The sequence below is a fragment of the Quercus lobata genome, chromosome 4 (genome assembly GCF_001633185.2).
Source record: "Quercus lobata isolate SW786 chromosome 4, ValleyOak3.0 Primary Assembly, whole genome shotgun sequence".
Taxonomy (NCBI): Eukaryota; Viridiplantae; Streptophyta; class Magnoliopsida; order Fagales; family Fagaceae; genus Quercus; species Quercus lobata.
Window position 1 is genome coordinate 140,689 of NC_044907.1, and position 23,155 is coordinate 163,843.

General features: G+C 31.4%; 2 protein-coding genes across 2 annotated transcripts; one reads left to right on the forward strand and one right to left on the reverse strand.

Annotated features, from left to right (window-relative positions):
• Nucleotides 1-285: 285 nt before the first annotated feature.
• On the reverse strand, nucleotides 286-2,528 carry LOC115987712 (G-type lectin S-receptor-like serine/threonine-protein kinase LECRK1). The gene is made up of 3 exons (XM_031111310.1): nucleotides 2,282-2,528; nucleotides 686-1,318; nucleotides 286-539 (listed from the first exon to the last, which is right to left on the reverse strand). The coding sequence occupies exons 1-3, from the start codon at nucleotides 2,526-2,528 to the stop codon at nucleotides 286-288; spliced, it is 1,134 nt and encodes a 377-aa protein (XP_030967170.1).
• Nucleotides 2,529-15,071: 12,543 nt separating this feature from the next.
• Nucleotides 15,072-19,505, forward strand: LOC115988048 (protein SRG1-like). Its single transcript, XM_031111680.1, has 4 exons — nucleotides 15,072-15,370; nucleotides 17,357-17,604; nucleotides 18,367-18,691; nucleotides 19,037-19,505. The coding sequence occupies exons 1-4, from the start codon at nucleotides 15,125-15,127 to the stop codon at nucleotides 19,274-19,276; spliced, it is 1,059 nt and encodes a 352-aa protein (XP_030967540.1). The 5' UTR covers nucleotides 15,072-15,124; the 3' UTR covers nucleotides 19,277-19,505.
• The last annotated feature ends 3,650 nt before the right edge of the window (nucleotides 19,506-23,155 follow it).

Sequence of the window (23,155 nt, forward strand, 5' to 3'; positions counted from 1 at the left end):
GCCGCCCCTGAACTTCAATCACTTCCTCAAGCATTTTTGTGACCCTTTTCATTGAGGGCCTCAGTAAAGGATCTTCTTGAATCCACCAAATCGCCACAATCACAAGCCTATCTAGCTTCTTCATTTCATTCCTTGCATCCTCATCATTTTCTATCAACTTCTCTAATTTTTTTTTTTTTTTTTTTTTAAAATCTTTATAGCATTCATAAGCCCAATCTATCAATGCCTCCTCTTCTCCCAACGCAAACGCAACACTAGGCTTGCAACAAATGATCTCTAGCAACATCACACCAAAACTGTAAACATCAACCTTAACTGAAATGGATGCTTTTCTAAACCATTCAGTGCAAAGTATTTAATTGTCCCTCTTATTGCTGTACGAACTACTCGAGTTTGTTCTGCCAACAAAAGCTTTGCTAATCCAAAATCAGCAATCTCTGGCGTAAAGTACTCGTCCCAGAGTATGTTTTGAGGCTTTATGTCATAGTACTGGATGATTTGGGTGTTGCACTCTTCATGCAAGTACATTAGGCCTCGTGCTATTCCAAAAACAATTTGCACTCTTTGGTTCCAAAGAGAAAGCTAGCTAAAGAGCCATTACTCATGTACTCGTATACTAGAAGCCGGTGCTTCCCCTCATCACAATAACTGAGCAAACGAACTAAATTCTTGTGATGAGTCTAACCGATCGCGCTCACTTCTGTTTTGAATTCCTTCTCACCTTCTTCTACCACCTTACCTAACCTCTTGACTGCAACAAAACTTTTAGAATCTGATAGAAGGACCCCTTTATAAACAGTTCTGCAAGCACCTTTTCCCACTGTTTGCTTGAAGCCCCTGGTTGCTTCTTCGAGCTCTTTATATGTATAGCTTCTCACATTTGTTGCAAGTGTGCTATCAATATTCCATCGCGAATTCAGCCTTTTGCGGTACAAGTAGATAAAAGCCACAATACTAGCTATGAAGAATAGGATATTAAGATATGCAGAGCTGCCAAGGAGTAGTGCCAAGACAACTACCATAGACTGGTCTATCTTATCTGAACCTATATTTTCCTTGATGAGAACTATGCTAGTATTACTTTTGCGATATCTTCCATTGGACAGAGGAAACTTCTTCTTCCAACATGCATTTTCGTTACCTTCATTAATGACCACAACACACAAGCAATCGTCAAGGCATATACACTGTTTCTCATCAATCCCTCTAACAAGGCCGTAATCTGAGAACGGCCACTCCACATTTAGAACCTGTTTAAACTGTACATGATCTTTTTTCTGGTTTCCATTGTCAGGGGCGGGGGCTCTACATAGGTGACCTGAAAAAAAAAAAAAAAACAATTATTATGTATAACTTTTAAAAATTTATGATTTTTTTATCTTAAAAAAAACTCTGTGACCACCCTAAACTTTTTTTAGCTAGGCACATCATAATTAAATTTTGAACAAAATTTAGCAATAAGCATGATTGTAGACAAAGGCTACAACTCTATTTAATATATTTTTTTATTGAATGTGAATTTTAAGAAATTTATCATTTAATTATATTTTCTTCTTAAATCCTTCATACTTGCAACATTTCAAGAAGATAAAAGATCAATAGCTATGTCGTCAATCAAATATTTAAATTTCGAGTTTTTGTAGTCTAAAATTATACATAAAAAATAATTTTATGGATCAAATGGCAAATAACATCTAATTGGCATGATATTTTAATGTGTTTTAAGAATATAGAGAACATGTAATTTATCGATTAGATTTTCAAAATATATAACAATATTAATTCATTTAATGAGAGTGACTACAACAAAGTTTGTAGCTAAATTTTGTTCTTAAACTTTGGTTCCCTTAACAATATATTAGGTCCTTACAAATAAAAAGAAAAAGTTTAAGAAAAATTTTATTTAACTAAATTTTTGAAGAGATGTAATTTGCAACATTAATAATGAGACTATTATGTAACGATTTCAAAATAAAAAAATTTATAGAAGGAAATTGTAAGATTTTATGTATTTATGTGTGTATATATATATATATATATATTTTTTTTTTTGTCAATGTATGAAATTCTTTTTTTATTAGATTTTATATAATATAAGTTTTTTAATAACAACAATCCAAATTTTTTTTGGAGCCGCCCATTGTGGCAGCTGGGCAATAGAAAATCTGGTTTACATCGTACCACTTTGTTGGATTGGTCCAAGGGAGAAAATCCAGCAGGACATGAGCAAAATGCTGGCCCATTTGAATTCCTTAGGGTCCATTGGGTCCACAGAACCCACCTCCAGCAGCAACAGCATCAATTAATGTACCACAAATATCATTGGGAATGCTATGCACTTCAGTCCATGATGAAGAACAGCTCTCATTCCCCCCACTTGGGGCGTCCCCATTTCTTGGGTGTTTGTATACTCTGAAGCTTCCATCAACATCAATTCTAGCCATGTGGTAGAAAGTTTCTTTTGAGCCTGGATCTTCCTTGGTAAGGTTGTAGATGTTGGTTGATTTGTTCGCATCTTGGATAACCATGTATCCGGCCTCAGTAAAGTTCAATATTGATCCCCGTTGCAGTGTTGTGATGGCAAAATAAACTCTCTCATTGTTTTCAGACAACAAATAAGAAAGTGCCAAATTGCCATCCTGCTGTAAACAAAGCTTGAAGCGGCCATCAGAATAGTTTGTACGTCTCAGATTCTCGAGACCTGAGTGTGGTTTTCATGTACAGTATTTGGCCAGGCAAGATTGTATCAGTAGGCTCTTTGAAGCTTTCCCATATAGAATTATACTGCTCATCTAAAATCACCAAGTTCCCATTGTCCAGTATAGCCGCACAACTGGATTTGGAACCGTTCCTTGGAGCCTTCCATAACTCTTTGCCTTGAGGATCATTGAGAACAAACTCATTGTTGCTAGACAGCTTCAGTTCAGAACCTTGTGTTGCTGGTTCAGACCAGACTATGGTTGGGACTTTTGTTCTGTTAAACCAAACAGCAAGCAAGTATTGATTCTCTTTCTCATTGATTTTAATACGGCGGAATCCAAAGGCAAATTCACCTGAGCGCGACATGAATAATGGATTAATTTCTTGCTCTGTAACTAAAGCAGGTGATTTCAGCAATATGTTACAGTCATCTTTGGTGTAGGTGAAAACAGTGGGAAGGAGAGGAAGAAGCAGAAGTATAAGCAAGCAGAGTAAACAAAAATGAGCAAGTGTTGAAGTAGCCATTGCAATGGTTATGGCTTATGGGTTTATGAGGTAGGAAGAACCAATGACAACCTTTATATAGAAGAAAATGTTTACTAGGTTTTAAACTTGCTTTTCTAAGCAGTTGTTCTGTCATTTTTTATGGTCTGTCTTTTCAGATATTTGGATGGACTAACATCAAATTGTTTTGGAAAAGACAAACTAATAATACTAGCCACTAGAATAAGCATGAATACTTCAACTAGTAGCAAATTAATTGCTTCTAAATAATTAGTTATTATTACATAGACAGAAAAACACTCATTTTAGTATGCATTTGAATGAGAGTTGTGATTTTGTATCTTTTATCTAATAGTGTATTATCTTAAATAACGTGATACGACCAACTATACTTTTAAATTTTATAATATTTAATTTAAACTAAAAAAAAAAAAATTATGCAATTTGATTGAAATGGAGAGAATTGTAATCCTCTAATTTATGTTTCGAATTGAATATTAAGATATGTACATAAAATATTGATATATCTCAATTAAGAGTAATTAAAGTATTTATATTGTATCATATCTTAGATTTTTGAGAATTGATGTATTCTCGTGAATTCGACTACTACGTATCGGCATTTACTATTTTGATGCGTAAAATTGTGAGTTTTCCATTTTAGCTGATTTCTAGAATCATGTCAATTCCACATGGTTCACTGACTTTATTAATTTCTGGCATTGTCCTCTCTCTCTCTCTCTCTCTCTCTGTCTCTCACTAACTGCGGTCTCTACTCTCTATCTTCATTGGCCTGAGATGCATTTTCGCAACACAAGTGTACCCTTGATTGATATGGACAATTTGGTCAACCCAGAGTTCCATGAAAAAGAGCTCCAAAAGCTTTAATTAATACAAAAACATTAGGCAGTCCTCTTTTCTTTTCTTTTTTTTCTTTTTTTTTTTTAAATTTTTATTTTATTTTATAATACAAGAACATTAGGCAATATATGTTGCTATTATTTCATTTTCCATCATCACCTTAGAAAAAGATTGATTCTCGGGATATTTTTCTTAGAGATTTCTTATGGGTTGGGTTCAAATTATACATGGTATAACTCTAAATAATGTTACACCAATCATTTTTTTAAATAAGAAGCCAATTTTAACAAATCTACCGTTGGATTACATTATATTCGTATATTCTTCATGTTTGCAAAATTTCAAGGTGATCGAATATCAATAGCCATGTCATCAATCAATTGTTTAAATTCAAGTTTTTGTAGTTTAAAATAATACATAAAAAATGTGTTTATGAATTACACATGGTGTAACTTTAAATAATATTACACCAATCATTATTTTTTAATAGGATGCCAATTTTAACAAATCTACCGTTGGGATTACATTATCTTCGTATATTCTCTATGCTTGCAAAATTTCAAGGTGATCAAATATCAATAGCCATGTCATCAATCAATTGTTTAAATTCAAGTTTTTGTAATTTAAAATAATATATAAAAAATGTGTTTATGAATGAAATGGTAAGTAACATCCGATTAGCATGAAAATTGGCAAGCATGTCAAAAATATATAGAATATGTAATCTAATGGTAAGATTTCCAAAATATGAATTCAATAATAAGTTATTGGTGATGTAACACTATTTAGAGTTACACCAAGTGTAACTTGAACCTAACTCTCTCTCTCTCTCTCTCTCTCTGCAAAGAAACTTTGACTTGTTTTTTTTTTTTTTTTTTTTTTTTTTGAAATCTCTTTCATATGCTGTAATTCATACATATCTTGACTAGAATTTTTTTATATATATCCTCATCCATAATATGTGTTTTTATTCATTCCTTCATTAAAAAAAAGAAAAAAAAAAAAAGAGAGAGAAAAGAAATCTAATTAATTAGCTGTGCAGACTGCATTGTTCATGTTACAGTTCTTTAAGATGCAGTCTCATTATATTATCATTCTTTTCTTTGTTTTCCATGTATCTAATTAATTAGCTAGTTGATGAAACGCTATAATTTATACTAGTGTTACAATTATGTCGGCTTAAATTAAGGGTGAACAACCATTTGTCTGGTTACGGGTTTGACTTTTGAGCTAGTAACCATAAATTATAAGATAACATGCAAAATAAATATTTCTTAATGGAGTAAGTTAGTTGACTAATTACAAACGTAATTTCAATGTACACTGCCAGTTTAGGTATTACTAAACATTTTTCACCACTGCTGTCTTTGATATGGGGCCGTGTAACTCCCATTGCTCATAATCTGCAGGATCAAGTGAATGCCATGAATTTGTTAACAACGTTTACCTTGCATATGTCAATGCAGTTCTACTTTTTCTATTGCAATTTTATTGTCTATTATATTCAATTTTCTAGGTGTGGTTATATCAATTAAGATGAAATACTTTATTCAACTACAAGAGACTTTATAATTATTCATTAGAACTGCATATTTATTCCTTAAATAAAAAAGAGGACTATTTATTATCATGTGGTTTACATTTTTGACAAGTATAGTCTCTAATAATGGAATAAGAAAGCTGAATTATTTTTTTGGGAAACAAACACACACACACACACACAAGGGAGAGGAAAATGTGTTCTAACACAAAAGCACATTACAACTCCACTAAAAGATTTAAATCTTGTTTATCCATTTGGATTATTTATTTTTTATTTTTGGTCTTTCTCTTTTGCAAAATAATTTAACTTTTAACATTTTAGAAATAAACTAGTTTTTAGCTTGGGCCTAAAATTTATAAACCAAACACACACACACACACACACACACACATATATATATATATATATATATATATATTAAGGGGAAATTACTCTTTGCCCACTTGTGGTTTGCTCGAAAAACATTTTATCTACTTGTGGTTTAAAAATTGGCACTTTACCCACCTAAGGTAAGCTCCGTTTGTCTCATGTTACCCACATCTATTAAAAACAAAAGGTATATTTGTATTTTTGCTACCCTTTTATGTCTCTCTCGTCTGAAAACATAAAAAACTAAAAAAATCAAGAGAAAAGAAAATCTAAAAGTTAGGTTTTGAAAAAAATTAAAACCTAGCTTTTATATTTTTTTTTTCCCTAACCTTTGAAGCTAGATGATGACCCCAATATTGATTGCTGCACCATCAAAAAATTCAACCCTTCTTGGAATGAATCTGGAATGCTTGCAGTCAGTTCCTTCTCCACTCTCTTCCCACAATACAAAGGTAAAGTTTCAATTTATTTATTTATTTTTTGTCTGGGTGTTTTGCTCTTGATTTTGAGTTTTGAATTTTTTTTTTAATTGCTTTCTTCAGAAAAGTACTTGCAAGAGGTTTGACCAACTGTTAAATCTGCTTTGAAAGAATATACGGCGTTTCATGTGAACTTAACTTAGTAAGTTCAGTTATCAGATTCATCTCATATTAGTCAGTACTAACACAAGTTTCTATTTTTCATTGTTTTACTTAGAAAAATATGTGCTTTTCTAATTCATTGTATGATTTACTACTGGTTATAGATTGAGGGGTCCATGACAGTTTCAACAACTAGTAAGACTAGGGATCCATATATTCAAGGTTTTCAGACCCGGACCGTTCATTGAACCGTAAAAGGAAGAGGTTCAAGGTTTTTGAGGTCGAACCGAGGTCAAACCAGGTCGAACCGTGATGATGTCATAATTAATTTAATAATTAATTAAAGCCTAAATATAGATATTAAATTTATAAAACTAGCAAAATTGACTAATATGTCTATATATGTGAGGGAAATTTAATGATTTTCAAGCATATATTTAATAATTAAATAAGAAATTTAATAAAATAAAATAATAACCATGAAAACATTAAAATTTATGATTAATTTTTGAAGTTGAATATCTTTGAAGGATTTTAATTATAATTTTTTTTTTATTCCTTATAAGAGATGGATAATTTAATTAAGTAGAATAAAATTGTGTTAAGTTATTTTTATAAAAAAAAAAAAAAATTGCTAAAGGGTTGGACCGCACGGTTCTTGCCACCGGTTTGTGCGGTCCAACCCCAGTTTTAGGGGTTCATGGAATTGCCACCTATGCCCGGTTCTTTATGCTTAAAAAACCGATTTTCATCCTGGTTCCCAGTTTTCATGGTCCGACCTCCCGGTCCGGTCCGGTTCTGAGAACCATGCATATATTATCATCAAGCACTAAAACAAAACATCTTATTGGTGGATTTATATTTGTGCAGATTTCTTATTGGTGGATTTAGGGGATTTCCTTTAGGCATTATTTGAAGACATATGAGGACATCTTCCGTTAGTTCTAAGTATATTGTGCCACATTTTTTGTATTGTTATAAAACATCTTAAGTTATTGTATGTGTTGCAAACAATTATTGTATGTGTTGCAAACACTTATTGTATGGAAGGAGTTTGAATTGGATACTTACTTTAATTTTAACTTGTAGAATGTATGGATCGATTTTTTATAAATGTGTTGTTGAAATAAATATGTTAATCAAATGTGAGGTTTTAATAATATAATGACAAGTTACAGATTAATATCAACGCTATGAAAATAATAAAAATAGAAAATAAGTTTTAGTGTCGAATTTTTTCGTCACAAATATGGCAACAAAAAATTGTTTTAGTGACGAAATATTTCGTCACTAAATGCAGCGGAATTTTGTAAGAAATGGTTTTAGTGACGAAAATTTTCGTCACTATATGTGTCTGAATTTTCTTAAAAATAGTTTTAGTGACGAAAATTTTCGTCATTATATGTGTCTGAATTTTCTTAAAAATAGTTTTAGTGACGAATTTTTTCGTCACTAAATGTACCCAAAAATAGTTTTAGTGACGAAATATTCGTCACTAAATATGATTTAATAAACTGAAATAGTTTTAGTGACGAAAATATTTCGTCACTAAATACTGTTTTTAGCGGGGAAAACATTTAGCGACGAAACGTTTTCGTCGCTAAAAGTTTTTTTTTTTTTTTAAAACAAATCGGACTTTTAGTGACGAAAAATTTCGTCGCTAGGACTTTTAGCGACGGGGCTATAGCGACGAAACGAATTTCGTCACTAAAGGTTCTTAGTGACGAAAAACAGGACTTTTAGTGACAAATTTTTTCGTCACTAAAAATACATTTTCTTGTAGTGAAGGCTAGGGAACTTATTAGGCTTTTGTCAAGAAGTGTCCCTGTTCATTAGGTACAATTTTTGGTCTCTTCTTTTTTACTCTTGTTTTCTTGTCTGTATTGTATGAATTTTCTCTTGTGTTACAAAGGTGTGAAATAACTATCGAGATGTTGGGTTTTGTTCTTACATTATATCAATGCCCAAGGGTGAAATAGCTTCAATATATGCCTTCTTAGATCTAAAAGTTTAAGCTACGTTTTAATTTTTACAAAATTTAGCTTTTAGATCTTCTTTTCTCTTGATATTTTTAGTTTTTTATGTTTTGAGAGGAGAGAGACATGAAAGAGTAGCAAAAATACAAATTTACTTCTGTTTCTAACGGAGGTGGGTAACAAGAAACAAATGAAGCTCATCTCAGGTGGGTAAAATGCCAATTTTTAAATCATAGATAGGTAAAGTGTTTTTTAAGCAAATCACAGATAGACAAAGTGTAATTTCCCCATTTAATCTATATATCTATATAATAACTAAAAGTAGAAATGTTTGACTTTTTGTTGACTACCCTTTATTGCACCACGTGGCTACATAGATTAATGCCACATATATATTTAAAACTACCCGAACAGTTGTGTCTTTTCGTTTGATGGAAATTTTAGTGATATTTTCACTTTTCAGAACCATTGTGTTTCGTCATCTATAGTAAATTAGAGACACAATGTTCAGTCTCTTTGAATAGTAGTTACAAAATATTTTGACTCTTTTTTACCTTATATACATGCCCCTTAAAAGCCCAATTGTCTATACTAAACTATAGACACAACGTTTGATAGTAGTTATAAATTACTTCCCTTTGAGCACGTGCTCACGCACAGTTGTGTATTTTCATTTGATACCCGAATAGTTGTGTCTTTTCTTTTGATGGAAATTTTAGTGATATTTTCACTTTTCAGAACCATTGTGTTTGGTCATCTATAGTAAATTAGAGACACAATGTTCTATCTCTTTGAATAGCAGTTACAAAATATTTTGACTCTTTTTTTACCTTATATACACGCCCCTTAAAAGCCTAACTGTCTATACAAAACTATAGACACAACGTTTGATGGTAATTATAAATTATTAGCCTTTGAGCATGCGCTCACGCACATGTTTAGAGGTTCTTCAATTTTTTTTTGGAAAAAAGTTAATAATTGACATCAATCATAATTTGGGATTAATACTATAAGGGCACAAACGGACCTAAAGCCCAAGAACGACCAATTGATGGCCCAAAGAGCTCAATACAATGAATTTGTTAGAGAAATGGGTAGGATATTGACTACTTGGTAAGCTAAAATTAAGTACAATGAAAAGAGATGCAACACTCAATTATCAGGAAGAAAGGGATCCTCGGTCCACCCGAGGAAGATCTTTTTATATATCAATGTTCTTGCTTTCTTTTCTTTACCAATTCTTTTTTCCCTCTCCCTCAGGATCTTTGTCCCCCTTTTATATTTACTCATTGATTATCTTCATGCCACACTTGGAGGGTTCAGATTGCATTCTTAGGACTTTTGTCCCATCTAGAACATACAGGTAAGCTTCTGCCTTACAGTCTAAGCTGTGCAACCACTGTTCATGGTCATTTCCTCATTAATGCGGCCAAAGAAGTAGTTGTCTTGCATTTAATGTGGAGGGGATGGCTTCCACTCCCTTCTCTTCTCACCCTTCTTGTAATCCATGCTAAGTTTGCTTTAGTCCTTTTGTGATATTTTAACCTTATGTGCCCTCTATGGTTACCGCTCGTCCCTCAGATCAACGGGTGCTCGTCCTAGAAGTCCGAGGGGCATCCTTGGAAATCATCTAAGCAAACCACCTAGATGAGATTAGGGGTCCCCATCCACACAAATACATTTTCCAATTACAAAAAAAACCAAGAGGTGCGATGAGTATTATGCGTTAGCAGGTGAAGGTTAATAATTAATGGTAACCACTTAATAATCATAAAATACCTAGAGGTGTGATGAGTATTATGGGTTTGTGGGTGAAATAATTTTTTCATCACACCTCTATGTATTTTGTAATTATTAAGTGGTTACCATAAATTATTAACCTTCACTTGTTAACGCATAATACTCATTACACCCTTAGCTATTTTTTGTGATTGGAAAATGTATTAATTTCAAATTATAATGGATGCAAATTATTAACTTTTTCCCCAAAAAAATTGAAGATGCTTGGAGGCTAGTTTAAACTATTCCCTTTACATTTTAATAACTTATAATACTACTACTCCAGGTTTGTTAATAATTTCTTTAATAGTTTTAAAAAATATTGTACCCCTAGGTTCTTTTGTGATTGGAAATATATTAATCCCAAATTATAATGGATGCAAATTGTTAATTTTTTCCCCAAAAAAATTGAAGATGTTCAGAGGCTAGTTTACACTATTCCCTTTACATTTTAATAACTTATAATACTGCTACTCTAGGTTTGTTAACAATTTCTTTAATCGTTTTAAAAAATATTGTACCTATTGAGTGTGATTTTTGGGTATTGGGAATAATTATATATTAATGTCATATTTAGCATAGATTTTAGGTATAACAAATTATTACTTATAGCAAAGAAATACCAAATTATTATTGGTGTTGGACTTATCATTGGTATTAGAATTTTTTTCCTCTCTTAAATTGTAACTTTTATTTTCAAGTGATCATAACTTTAAGCAAAGTGAAAATTTAAAATTTTTGCTGAACTCTTCCATGTATAGCTCGGGTTCAATATATATATAACCCAAAATTCAATTGATTTGGAAAATTTGATGGGCACAGGGGGTTATTATTTGGATAACATGATTTTAGCATAACAAGCAAAAGAAAAGGTATGTTAAGTATCATATATATATATATATATATATATATATTTATATATGTATGTATATTCCCTCTCAAAATTTTGTCCTATTTAATACATTTAGATACAACTTTTCTTTTCTTTAAGACCTTTTCCCATCTCCTCGTGTGTGTGTGTTAAAAATAATTAGTATTCTCAAAAGAAAAAACAGTGGGTTAATCTCACATTGGAAAATGAGTGTGAGTTAAAGAAGTTTAAAACCTGTATGTGCTATGTAATCAAGAGTTAGGCCCTTTTGAATATATACTACTATCAGTTTTTTTTAAGGCTTTCTCCTCTCTTCTCGTGTGTATGTTCAAAATGCTTAGTATTCTTAAAAAAAAAAAAAAAAAAAACACTTTTCTAGATAACTCTCTTTTTTTCCTTTCATTTCCTCTTGCCACGCCACTGTGTTAGAAGTAAAAAGATAAACAATTACAACACTACTGATGACAGGAAGCATTACATCTCATTTTCACACAAGTCATCCAAACAGAAGATCAATATTATAACATCTCAAGTTAATTGCTTTTAATTTCATCCAATGAACATGCTAGATGGAACTTGTATCAATCTTAGGATAATGAAATTCTATAGTATATAAGAATTTTGAAAATCTTTATATTGAATGTGAATTTTGAAAATCTACCGTTAGATTGCACAAAATTTCAAGAAGATAAAAAATCAATAATTACTCATTAATCAAATTTTGAATTTCAAAATTTTGTTGTTTAAAATTGTACATAAAAAATAATTTTATTGATAGAATAATAAATTAAAACAATCCAATTAATAGTTTTGGTGGCCGTCGGTTGCTAATGGCCTTGCAAGCGTTTTGGTGGCAATAAGTTTGGTTCGAACGTGAATCTAAACTCCATTGCCGTTAAGATGAATCTGACAGTGTTTAGAATGACGTGGATAAATTGGCATGTGGAATGATTTAATTGGACAACTTAAGGAACTGATTAAGAATAATGTGTACATTATAAATCTATAATAACATGTATTTAAAAATTATTGATAGTGTGGTACAATGGTGTTCTCTTATTTGGAATTAATTAAAGTTTAGACAACAAGTGATATGTGTTATTGCAATTGATATATAATAAAAATGGTGACAGTTATAGGTATATATGAAAATAATATTACTTTGGTCACAATTTGTCACGTCTGAAAATATTTTCTCCTCACGTTGCTAGTTTAGTATGGTTTATTTTGTTAAGTGCAACTTTTAAAGATCTCTCATTAGGTACATATTATTTTAACTTAACTTATTTCTTGAAGTCAAATAAATAAGTAAATGTATTCTTTCTCAAAAAAAGAAAAAAGAAAAAAAAGAAGTTGACTTTAAGTTTTTCTAAACGACACTTGTCCTTAATTTTAAAGAAGTATTATTAGGAATGATTGATTTGTCACAATAAATATTAATTACTCAATTTGAAAATATAATTAGGGTGAGCAAATATGAATGACTTGACCCACTCATCCTGTCATCCGACTCAGCCAATCTAATGGATTTCAACTATTTTCAACTGCTTCTTCTATAACATGCAAATTGATGTTCATGTTAAGTGGAATGATGAAATTTATAAAATCTCACAATTTTAGAAGGCCTCAATATCATTTAAAATTTTAAATGAAGTGGCATTACATATACTTTTAAATTGGTAATATTTATTGAGTGGCTCTTGTTAATTAGTATTTCTAAAGGAGATGTCATTGTTCCAATTCCCAACACTCAACTATCGAAATTATAAAAATATACACCCTAAAATAGATAAATTTAATATTTAGTAATATTTTTTGTCGTGTTCCCACCATAGTTGGACTCATAAGCATGGTTGTCAAAATCTCAATTTGGATCTTACGATTTTATGATCTCACCTGACTAAAACGATCTGAATCTTTCAAGAATCTTTGGTAGAATTGCTATGATTGTTCAAGATTGGTAAGATTATATGACTCTGACGATCCCAAATGATCCTAATTTCTTGTAATCTTCTTTAACTTGACTGAACATTTAGTTGGACTTAAATGAAAAATAACATCCTAATAGACTTAGTTTTGCTATTCTAAAGTAGAGAGACAGAGTGTCAGTTGGACCTAAATGAAAAATAATATCCCAATAGAGTGTCACATTGTGAGGTTTTGACCTCTTTAAATGATGCTTACAAATGGATGTAGTTATGTATGGTAATTACATTAAATGGATGCAAATTTTTTTATTTTTTTTTATGGATGAATGTACAATTTATATTATTATTTAACATACCAATGTTTTTTTTTTGTTTTTTTTCTCAAATAATGTAGGATCTTATAATTCACGATCCGATGTTACGATTTACGATTCTACCTACCTCCTATAATTCTACGTAGGATCTCGATTTTGACAACCTTGCCCACAAGGCTTCAAGAAAAAATTATCATATAGCCAGGGATCTTGTACATGAGCATTAAAATGTAAATAAGAGCAAAGAAATCTTTTAATTTTGTTTAGAAATTGAACATGAATAAATAAAAGAGAGATTTAAACCTTTGTTTTCTTGGTAAAGAAAACGCTACACAAATACAAGATTTGATTTAAATGGCATTGAATATGTAGTAATATTATAAGTCATTTAATACACATTTATATTTGTAATTGTAGGGGCACGATTTGGGGCCCAAGCCCAAATTGTATGGAGTCTTGTTCTAATGAGCCCAATACAATGAATTTGTAGAGTATGGGTCAAAGAACTAGGTCTTAATGAATTGGGCAACGGCTAATGTTGAATTAAAAGATAATCAAGCACAAATTAGAGATATTGGTGTCAATGGATTTTTAGTCCGAGGAGGCCAAAGTTATTGTATACTAATCACAGTTGGATATTAAGACAGTTTAGTATGCTATAGTGTTTGTCTTTCTGTTTTTCACCACCCCCTTCTCATGGGGGTTCTTCCACATTATATAGCTCCTTTATGATCATCTAGACCTTATACTTGTTGATCATCTAGACCTTATACTTGTTGATCATCTAGATCCCCACTTGAGTACACATCCCATCAGACACCCCTTTCAGCCTTTTGTGAGTTGTGGTAGTCAAGGCAGCACTCTTCAGAGGTCTTTTCCATATTAATGCGGCCAGAAAAGTAGCTGCAGTGTATTTAATGCAGTGGTAGCAGCTTTTCCTTAAATATTTTGAGTTTTCTTCCCTCTCACATGTTCATGGGGTGCATTTCAATTGTTAGAGTACATACTTGGACTGCATTCGTTGTTTCCGAGGAGGAATTCCTCCTCGGACCTCCTTCCCTTTATCTTCCACTGATGAGGCTTTTATTGGGAGTCATTTAATAGTTATCTCCTTCTCCTCGGACTTGTTAGTGTCCTCAGATAAGGCCCAAAGCCCAATACATTATTTTGGGCCCCAATCCCTACAGTAATATTAATCTAAATTATGAAATATGAATTTATCAAATGGAGAAGATTTTTTTTTGAATAAAAAAAATATCAAGGATTATTGATTTTATTTTTAAATAAAAAGGATTACTGAACTTTTTTTTTTTAATCATGTTTTTGTTTCCTTTTGTTTAACAACAGCGAAGTAATTTTTTTTTTGGTTGTTGAAGAGAGAATGTGAATCTTAGTCCACAACAATAATGTGAACGCTAACTAGTAGACAGGTCCTATACTTTATAGCCTACAGCTGAATATTCAAACTCGAAACTTTTGGAGCAATTTATTCAACACGCGGGGTTTTTAATATTCTCAAACCAAATTATGACACCAAAAGAGGTAATAAAAAAAAAAAGCCAAAAACAACACTCTCTTTCTTAATTTGTTAATAATTATCTTTGGTATACTCTGAAGATTTTATATAAAGGGCTTTGAGTACTAATACTAGTAGCAAAATATCCATTTTCATTAAACCAAACCAAAAGAGTCTGAGAAATGGCTTTGGCACCTTCAGAGAGCCTTGAATGGTCTCTACCAGTTGCAAGTGTTCAAGAGCTTGCAATCCAAAAGCTTGATAAGGTGCCACTTAGATATGTAAGGGATGACTTGGACCAGACTACTCCTTCCAATCCTTCTCTTCGTGTACCTTTGATTGATATGAACAAGTTGGTCAACCCAGAATTCCGTGAAAAAGAGCTCCAAAAGCTTCGCTTTGCATGTCAAGAATGGGGAGTTTTCCAGGTAATTAATACAAAAAACATTAGGCAGTACTTCTTTTTTGTTGTTGTTTCTTCTTCTTATAATACAAGAACATTAGGCACTATATATTGCTTTTCCTTCATTTTCCTTCACCACCTTAGCATGCCTGTTTATGTCTTTTGTAGTTCATATACTAATGAAACTCTTCCTATTGATCAAAATTCACCTTTCTTAATTGCACTTTCTCTTTCTTCTTCTCTTATCTTTATTCTCCAAATTATTTACTAATTAATGAGATTCAAGAGACCATACTTTCTTCTTAAAACAACTTTATCTATGATATGAACTAGAACCAAGAACTTATATTTTTTTTTGGGTTCTAGTTAGTTAGAGTATTTAATGGTTGAATAAGAGATTTGAGATTCAATCTCTGCTTACATAAAAAACTGATTAATGTCTTGGTTTACTGATAAAAAACTATTATCAATAGTAGATGTCATAAGTTGAAATTCTAAAAAAAAAAAAAAACTTATAGTCTTCAACAGCTCTTGAAGATAAATCAGATGTACAACAAAGTGATAATAATTAATTGTTGACTTATCTCTTTGGCTCAAATAGATTACGTTTGTTTTCATGTGCAGAGTTCATGTTACAGTTCTTTATGATGCAATCTCATTAGTTATATTATTATTCTTTGTTTTCCATATATATATATATATATATATATATCTAATTAATTAGCTAGTTGTTAAAGAAACGCAATAATTTATACTTGTGTTACGTACAATTATGTCTACTTAAATTAACTGTGAACAACCAGTACTCATCTGGTTATGGTTTTGAACAAATAATCATAAATTATAAGGTAACACGCAAAATAAATCTTTCTTAATAGAGTAAATTAGTTGACCAATTACTAACTTAACTTTAGGATATTACTAAACAATTGAGAAAGCAGTTCCTCGTGAACCATACATGCATAAAGTCTAATTTATGAAATAATAAAATATTTTGATTTATTTTTTCTTCTTCTAAATGAAGTAATAGATTATAGATAAAAAAAAACACCGTCATGCCTGCATGACGTGTAAGGATAGAAAAGAAAATTCCAGTCAAGAAGATATGATAGAGACAAGCCAAATTTTCTGTGCAGCTATCTTGACCCACTGAGAATAATTCAACATTATTATACAGTACTTTTTAAATGTTGTAGCGTTAAATTGAAGGGAGAGTGTTTTTTTTTGAAAGCGAAGGGAGAGTGTTTTAAAATTATTTTTTTTAAAGAAATTTTTATTGCCCTTTGACCAATAGTTTTTCATATTTTTCTAAAATGGAAAAAGAAAAAAAAGAGAGAGTAAAATTGTTTGAGTAGACAAGGAATGCATTCATGACATGAATGTCTTCTGATTGACAATTTGTTAGCCAAAAGTCCATAACGTTTGCCAAGACAATAAGACTTTTTGCCCCCTTCAGTTATGCTAATTTGATTTTTCAATATAGTAAAAAAGAACCGAAAGCTTGTTGGCTGAGTCAAAATTAATTACTTCGTAGTATTATTATCATGAGCGGTAATTATTTAGTAAGCCCCACTCGTGGAGATGCTTTAATGGTAAGAAGCCTACCAACTTTTCACCGTTTGTGTCCGAAGTTGAGAGTTCAAGCATTGACATGCTCCATTAATTGTGTGGATATATATTAATCCCACATCATTTATTAATAAAGTTCAAGTGAAATGGAGTGTTGGAGACAATAAACTCATATGCAAGTTGTTTTATTTTTTGTTCAATTAAAAAAAATAAGAGTTCTGGTACAAAAATAAAACAAAATAATGAGAGTAATATTTCTTCCTCTTATATACTAACTAGTAAGAGATGTCAAAATGGTGAGACCCACAATGTGTTACAAGTGTAATGCCTTACTAGTCCAATCATATATGATGATGTTTAATGGGATTGAAACACCGTATGTACTAATCATTCCTAAGCTTTAAACATGATTCAATAGTTTGTTTATTCCTTAATCTTGCAGATTATAAACCATGGAGTTTTTGATGAATCACTAAGCAAAATGAGAGAGCAAGTTCAAGAGTTCTTTGACCTTCCTTTGCAAGAGAAGAAACGTTGGGCTCAGAAACCAGGAAGTCTCGAAGGTTATGGTCAGGCATTTGTGACTTCAGAGGAACAAAAGTTGGAGTGGAATGACATGATCTTCCTCAAAACTCTTCCCCTTCAAGATAGAAGTTTGAATTTCTGGCCAAAAAATCCTCAGGAGTTCAGGTAAATTCTAACTGAATCATAAGTTTGACCAATTGATATACATACACGTACAATTCATGCATATAGATATAGACATCTAGCACTATGCTCATATGATGGGATGCTAGCTTAAGCGTAAATTTATCGAAGTCATCATGGGTGAGGTGGATTTTCCTTTTCCCAAAGTATAAGAATAATACTATAATATAAGAATACAAAATCATTATCCATAGTATTAACGGTATTCCTAAACTATCTAGGATATTCTAACATAGAAGGTCTTTTTATTTATTTTATACTTGTTTTTATTATTATTTATTTTTATACAATATAGAAATTCTACTCTAACTTAATGTAAGTGTATATGTGTGTGAAACTCTTTCTTGGAGACTTGAATTCTAGCCTTTGTTCATACCCCACAAACACTTATACTTATAGAGTGACCATTGCACCAAAGATGTGCGGTAGTTATTTTATATATGTTGAAGATATGGTAGGATTGAACTCTATAATAATTACACTTACTATTAATTCAAGAATCTAGTGTTTTTTTTTTTTTTTTTTTTCACTATAGGTGAAATTTAAATCCAATTTCCCTTTTCAATTATAAGAGATTTTACTTGCCATGCTAAGCGGAACTCACATAATAATAAATAGTCCTCTTATTCATTATTCATATGATTCTACATTCATATTTTTGAGTTTGGAAAAGTACTTAACATTTTTTTTTTCTTTTCTGGAGCATAATTTGTTTTTTTCTTCCCAATTTGGTGTGAATTTTAGAAAAACTCTGGAATCTTATTCTGAAGATATGAGGAATGTGGCAGTTTCTATCGTAAGGTTCATAACCATGGGGCTTGGACTTGAGGCTCAAAATTTTTGTGACACTTTTAAAGAAGGAACGTACGAAATAAGGATGAATTGCTATCCTCCTTGTCCCGAACCTGAACGTGTTATTGGCCTTAATCCACATGCTGACATCTCCGGTATAACCCTCTTACTTGAGTGCGGCGACACGCCAGGATTGCAGGTTTTGAAAGACGAACACTGGGTTAATGTTGAGCCTGTCAATGGTGCAATTGTTGTAAACCTTGGCCATATCATGGAGGTAAATACTATGACTTACATGTTAATATTTGTTAGATTGTCATAGCAACATTGTAGATATGTACCGTTAACTATGATTTTTTTTTTTTAAATTTTTTATTTTTATTTTATGTATAATATCTCTTTAATATTCTCAAATTTTAATGTGGGTTATGGTACCGTAAAGTCCCTTGTCATTAAATAAATGACTACTTCCTTGAAATACATAACCACATACACCCGAATTATTTGACCATAAGATTGCAGTTTTTTTTTTTTTTGGAGAAAGATAAGATTGCAGTTGAAAAAGTACAAATGCAAGGTAAACAGAGTTAACAAAATTATAGCATTTGCTTTGATCATGCAGATTATAAGCAATGGGAATTACAAAGCCCCAGATCATAGAGCAGTGGTGAACAATTCAAAACAAAGAATGTCAATTGTTACTTTCTGCTATCCCAATCCATCTGTGGATATTGGACCCGCAGAGATGCTTATCAAGTCAGGAAGCCCACCTGTATACAAGACCCTAACAAATGCTGAGTATTTTCATAGCTTTTTCAATCGAAAGCTTGAAGTTTCATTCATTGACAGCCTGAAAATCTAATTGTCAAAAATTAGGCATTTAATGGCCCCACAATGGACTTAATCAAGTTGTAACATTTAAGTAATGGGGTAGTAGTCAGGAATAAACTTCTATACTAAATAATTTTGAATTTGAATGTGTCAAAACGTGGACTCCCTCGATATTGACAGAAGACGGGTCAAATTTGTATAATAGTGTTGTTAATCGAATCATGAGAGAGAGTGTTGTTAATCTATCCTTGCACATCATGTGGGCATGATGGTGTTTTTTTATGTTATGTATTACTTCATATTATTATTATTATTATTTTTTTAATTTTTTCATAAATTAGAATTTATGTTCTGCATGGTTCATGGGGAACTTTAATTTCTCAATTGTTTAGTAATTTCCTTCGGCTGGCCGTGTGCATTGAATCTTGAAATTACGTGGTTAACTAACCTACTTCCATTAAGAAAGATTTATTTTGGGTGTTATCCTATAATTTATGATTATTTGTTCAATACCATATCTTTTTTTTTTTTTCTTTTTTTGAGAAAGTGTTCAATACCATATTAGATTGGCTGTTCGCACTTAATTTGAACTTTTACTGAATATCATATAAGCTGACATACATAATTGTAACAGTATAATAAATCATAGTGTTTCATCATCTAGCTAATTAAATAGTATACGGAAATTATTAAGAGTACGTTATAATGAGACAACATTTAATACACTTAATTAAATTAACATAATACACTTAGATTATATTAGAATAGAATTTCCATCTTGTATAAAAAAACATAATCTATTTAAGCACATATATAAGTCAATTATTATCACTTTGTTGGACATCTAATTTGTCTTCAAGAGCTCTTGAAGCTAGTACGGCCTAATGTGAACAAAGAATAGAGAAGAAGAAAAAGAAAGTTGCATTTATAATAGGTGAATTTTTATCGATATAGGAAGAGCTTCATGAACTACAAAAGCCACAAACAAGCATGATTTTAGAAATCTCTAAGCAAAATATTCCCCAAGAAGTACTACCTAATGTTCTAGTATTAATTACCTGAAAAAGCTCCCCATTAATTCATGGCATGCAAAGTGAAGCTTTTGGAGTTCTTTTTCATGGGAATCTAGGTCGACCAACTTGTTCATATCAATCAAGGGTACTCGAACAGAAGGATTGGAAGGAGTATTGGTCACAATCTGGTCCAAGTCATCTCTTGCATATCTGAGTGGCACCTTATCAAGCCTTTGGTTTGAAAGCTCTTGAACTTTCAAATACCCTACTGTACGTACCTATGAATTCATCAATAAACTAAGATGAGGTAGGACGCAATGCATGTGACAAAGTTACAAAGTATATTAGATGGAGCAAAATCAAAATAATTTAGGGAAAAAATAATAGCAGAATAGAATAAGTAATGATTTTAATTGATTAGGTGCCTCTTGGTTAGAGTAAGAGGTGGGCTTGATCCTAATAAATTTATCCTCTTGACCTTGAATAGCATCATAGACCAAAGCTTGAAAGGTTTCACTAGCACCAGTGGAAGCATTTTCAATGGAAGAAAGGGATCCTCAATGTAAGTGTAGGAGTCATACAAATCAAAACCCTGGGAGAGAGAGACCATATATATATATATATATATCCTATTCCTCTTGACCATTCACGTTCTGCCTGCATGCGCGTGCAATTGCAAACCCTAATTAAATTAGCCCTTACTAACCCTTATTAGCCAATCCAGCCAAATATATATAATAGAAGATTAAGAAAGAATCATGAATAATACATACCTGTTTTCTGTTTGTGGCTGCGTGAGCGTAGGTGGGAATGAATAATACAATATAATGCATCTCTACTTATATTTGCAATTCTTGTATCAATGTTTGTTTAAACACTTACAAGTCTTATCAAAGATAAGGAGGCATTTGTTTTGTCTTAAATGAATGCCTTTTTTTTCTTTTTTTTCTATAAAGTCTACAATTGATTCGCAAAAAAAAAAAAGAAAAAAAAAAAAGAATCTGCCAACCTAAACCCTAACTTTTTTTGATACTGTGTAAACCTAACTTGACCGAAGAAAAAGTGTTGTGTTGTGTTGTGATAGCTCAAATAGTGTGAAAACATTATTACTTGTTTAAACCCCTAAGTCTTAATTATGGTTTGATTAATTTTAATCTAAACACACTTGATGCGGAATATACATGATTAGAAAATTAATTAATCGAAGCATTTAACAATTGCATGGATGAACAAATAAAGTGCAATGCTAAAATGGAAAGGGCAATGGGTAAAAGAATAGCAAACCCAAGATAACACCAAAACTTGTTATCGAAGAAGAAACTGAAGAACTCGGCAAAAAATCTCTCTGCAACCTTCCAAGTTGAAATGATCCATTAGTAAATAAGTTGGAGTATAAGGATACTAAAAAGACCCTTCAAGCTTAATCTACCCAAAGTACTTGAGCCTTCCAAATTCTAGCTACCAACGAACTTCTAGGAATCTTGTTTTCAATAGTTATCCGGATCCCACAATACTGCCTGATTGCACCCCCAAGCCTCACCGGCTTATTTTGGTAAATACCCAATGCTTCTCAAGTTCCAAAACACTTTCTACACACTAAATAAGTGTGGGTTGTGTGTGGGTTGTATTTGGATACAAATCTCCTCTTAAGGTATAACAATGGGAGAGGAGAGTAAAAGAGACTACAAGAATTTCTTTCTTGAGGATGAGTAGCTCTCTCTAACAATGTAAGTGTGTTATAGAAACCTTTCTAGAGTTTTCTTTTGAATAGTCTTTTTACAATTTTATGGGTAATGAGAGTATATATAGTATGAGTGAAGGGTATAAAAGTCACACTAGGCAGAGAGTTTCGCGGGTCACTCGCGGGTTAGCCAAATCGCAAAGTGACTCGTGAAATACAGCCTGACACTTGACTCTTCAGCTTCCAATATGTGCTTCTTATGTGACACTTTGTGGGTCGTCCACTCATGGGTCAGTCATGAGTAAGTTGCGAACTTCATTGTTTTGAGCAATCTTCACCAACTAAATACTAAACCCATTACAATTAAATGCTACAAAATACAAGGAAATAAATTAATGAAATTACAACACTTTTTGTTATGGAAGAAAGTCAACATAAATGTTATGTAAAAAACCATAACTTAACATGTTGTGTTGTGTTATGGATCTGCTCTTCTTGGGTTTAAAATTTACAAGATGTGGATGCGTCAAGTGACTATTTTCTTTGTACTTTTAGGTAAAAGTTTATTAGCCAAGTTTTAAGGAATTTATCCTTTAAATTTAGCTAAAACTCTATTAGTTAAGTTATAAAAAAATTAAATTCTGCTCCAATTAAAATTTTATTTAGAATTTAAAAATTAAAAAAAATTATTTTAATTATTTTGATAATCTATCAAAATTTTGTATTTTAATATAATAAAATTTATATATGACATGACATACCATCTTACACCAAGTCGCTCAATATATGTTTGGATTTTTATAATTTAATCTAGATGAAACTTTATTAAAATTTCAAGTGGCGCACTAAAGTTTCAATAATATTTTTAAAATGTATTTTTTATGTAAATTTTTTTAATATTATATAAAAAAAACTTGTCACCTAAAATTTGTTATGAAAATAACCTTAAAACACTTTTTTTTTTTTTGGCGCCTAAAAACTTATTCATTTGGAAAATTTGATTGATGTATATTACAAGTCAATTGTTAGAGCTACAATTCTTGACCCAATCATGTGGATTCATAGGTTTCTGACAAGTCTGCATTTAAAGAAGTTATTGGTGCTGGGTCTGTTAATTGCTAATGTGGTGGATGAGTTCAAAAAAGATAAAGAAATTATAGAGCTTAGAAATTCATAATAGATTTAAAAGTGATACTATTATGGAGAGTTGTACATT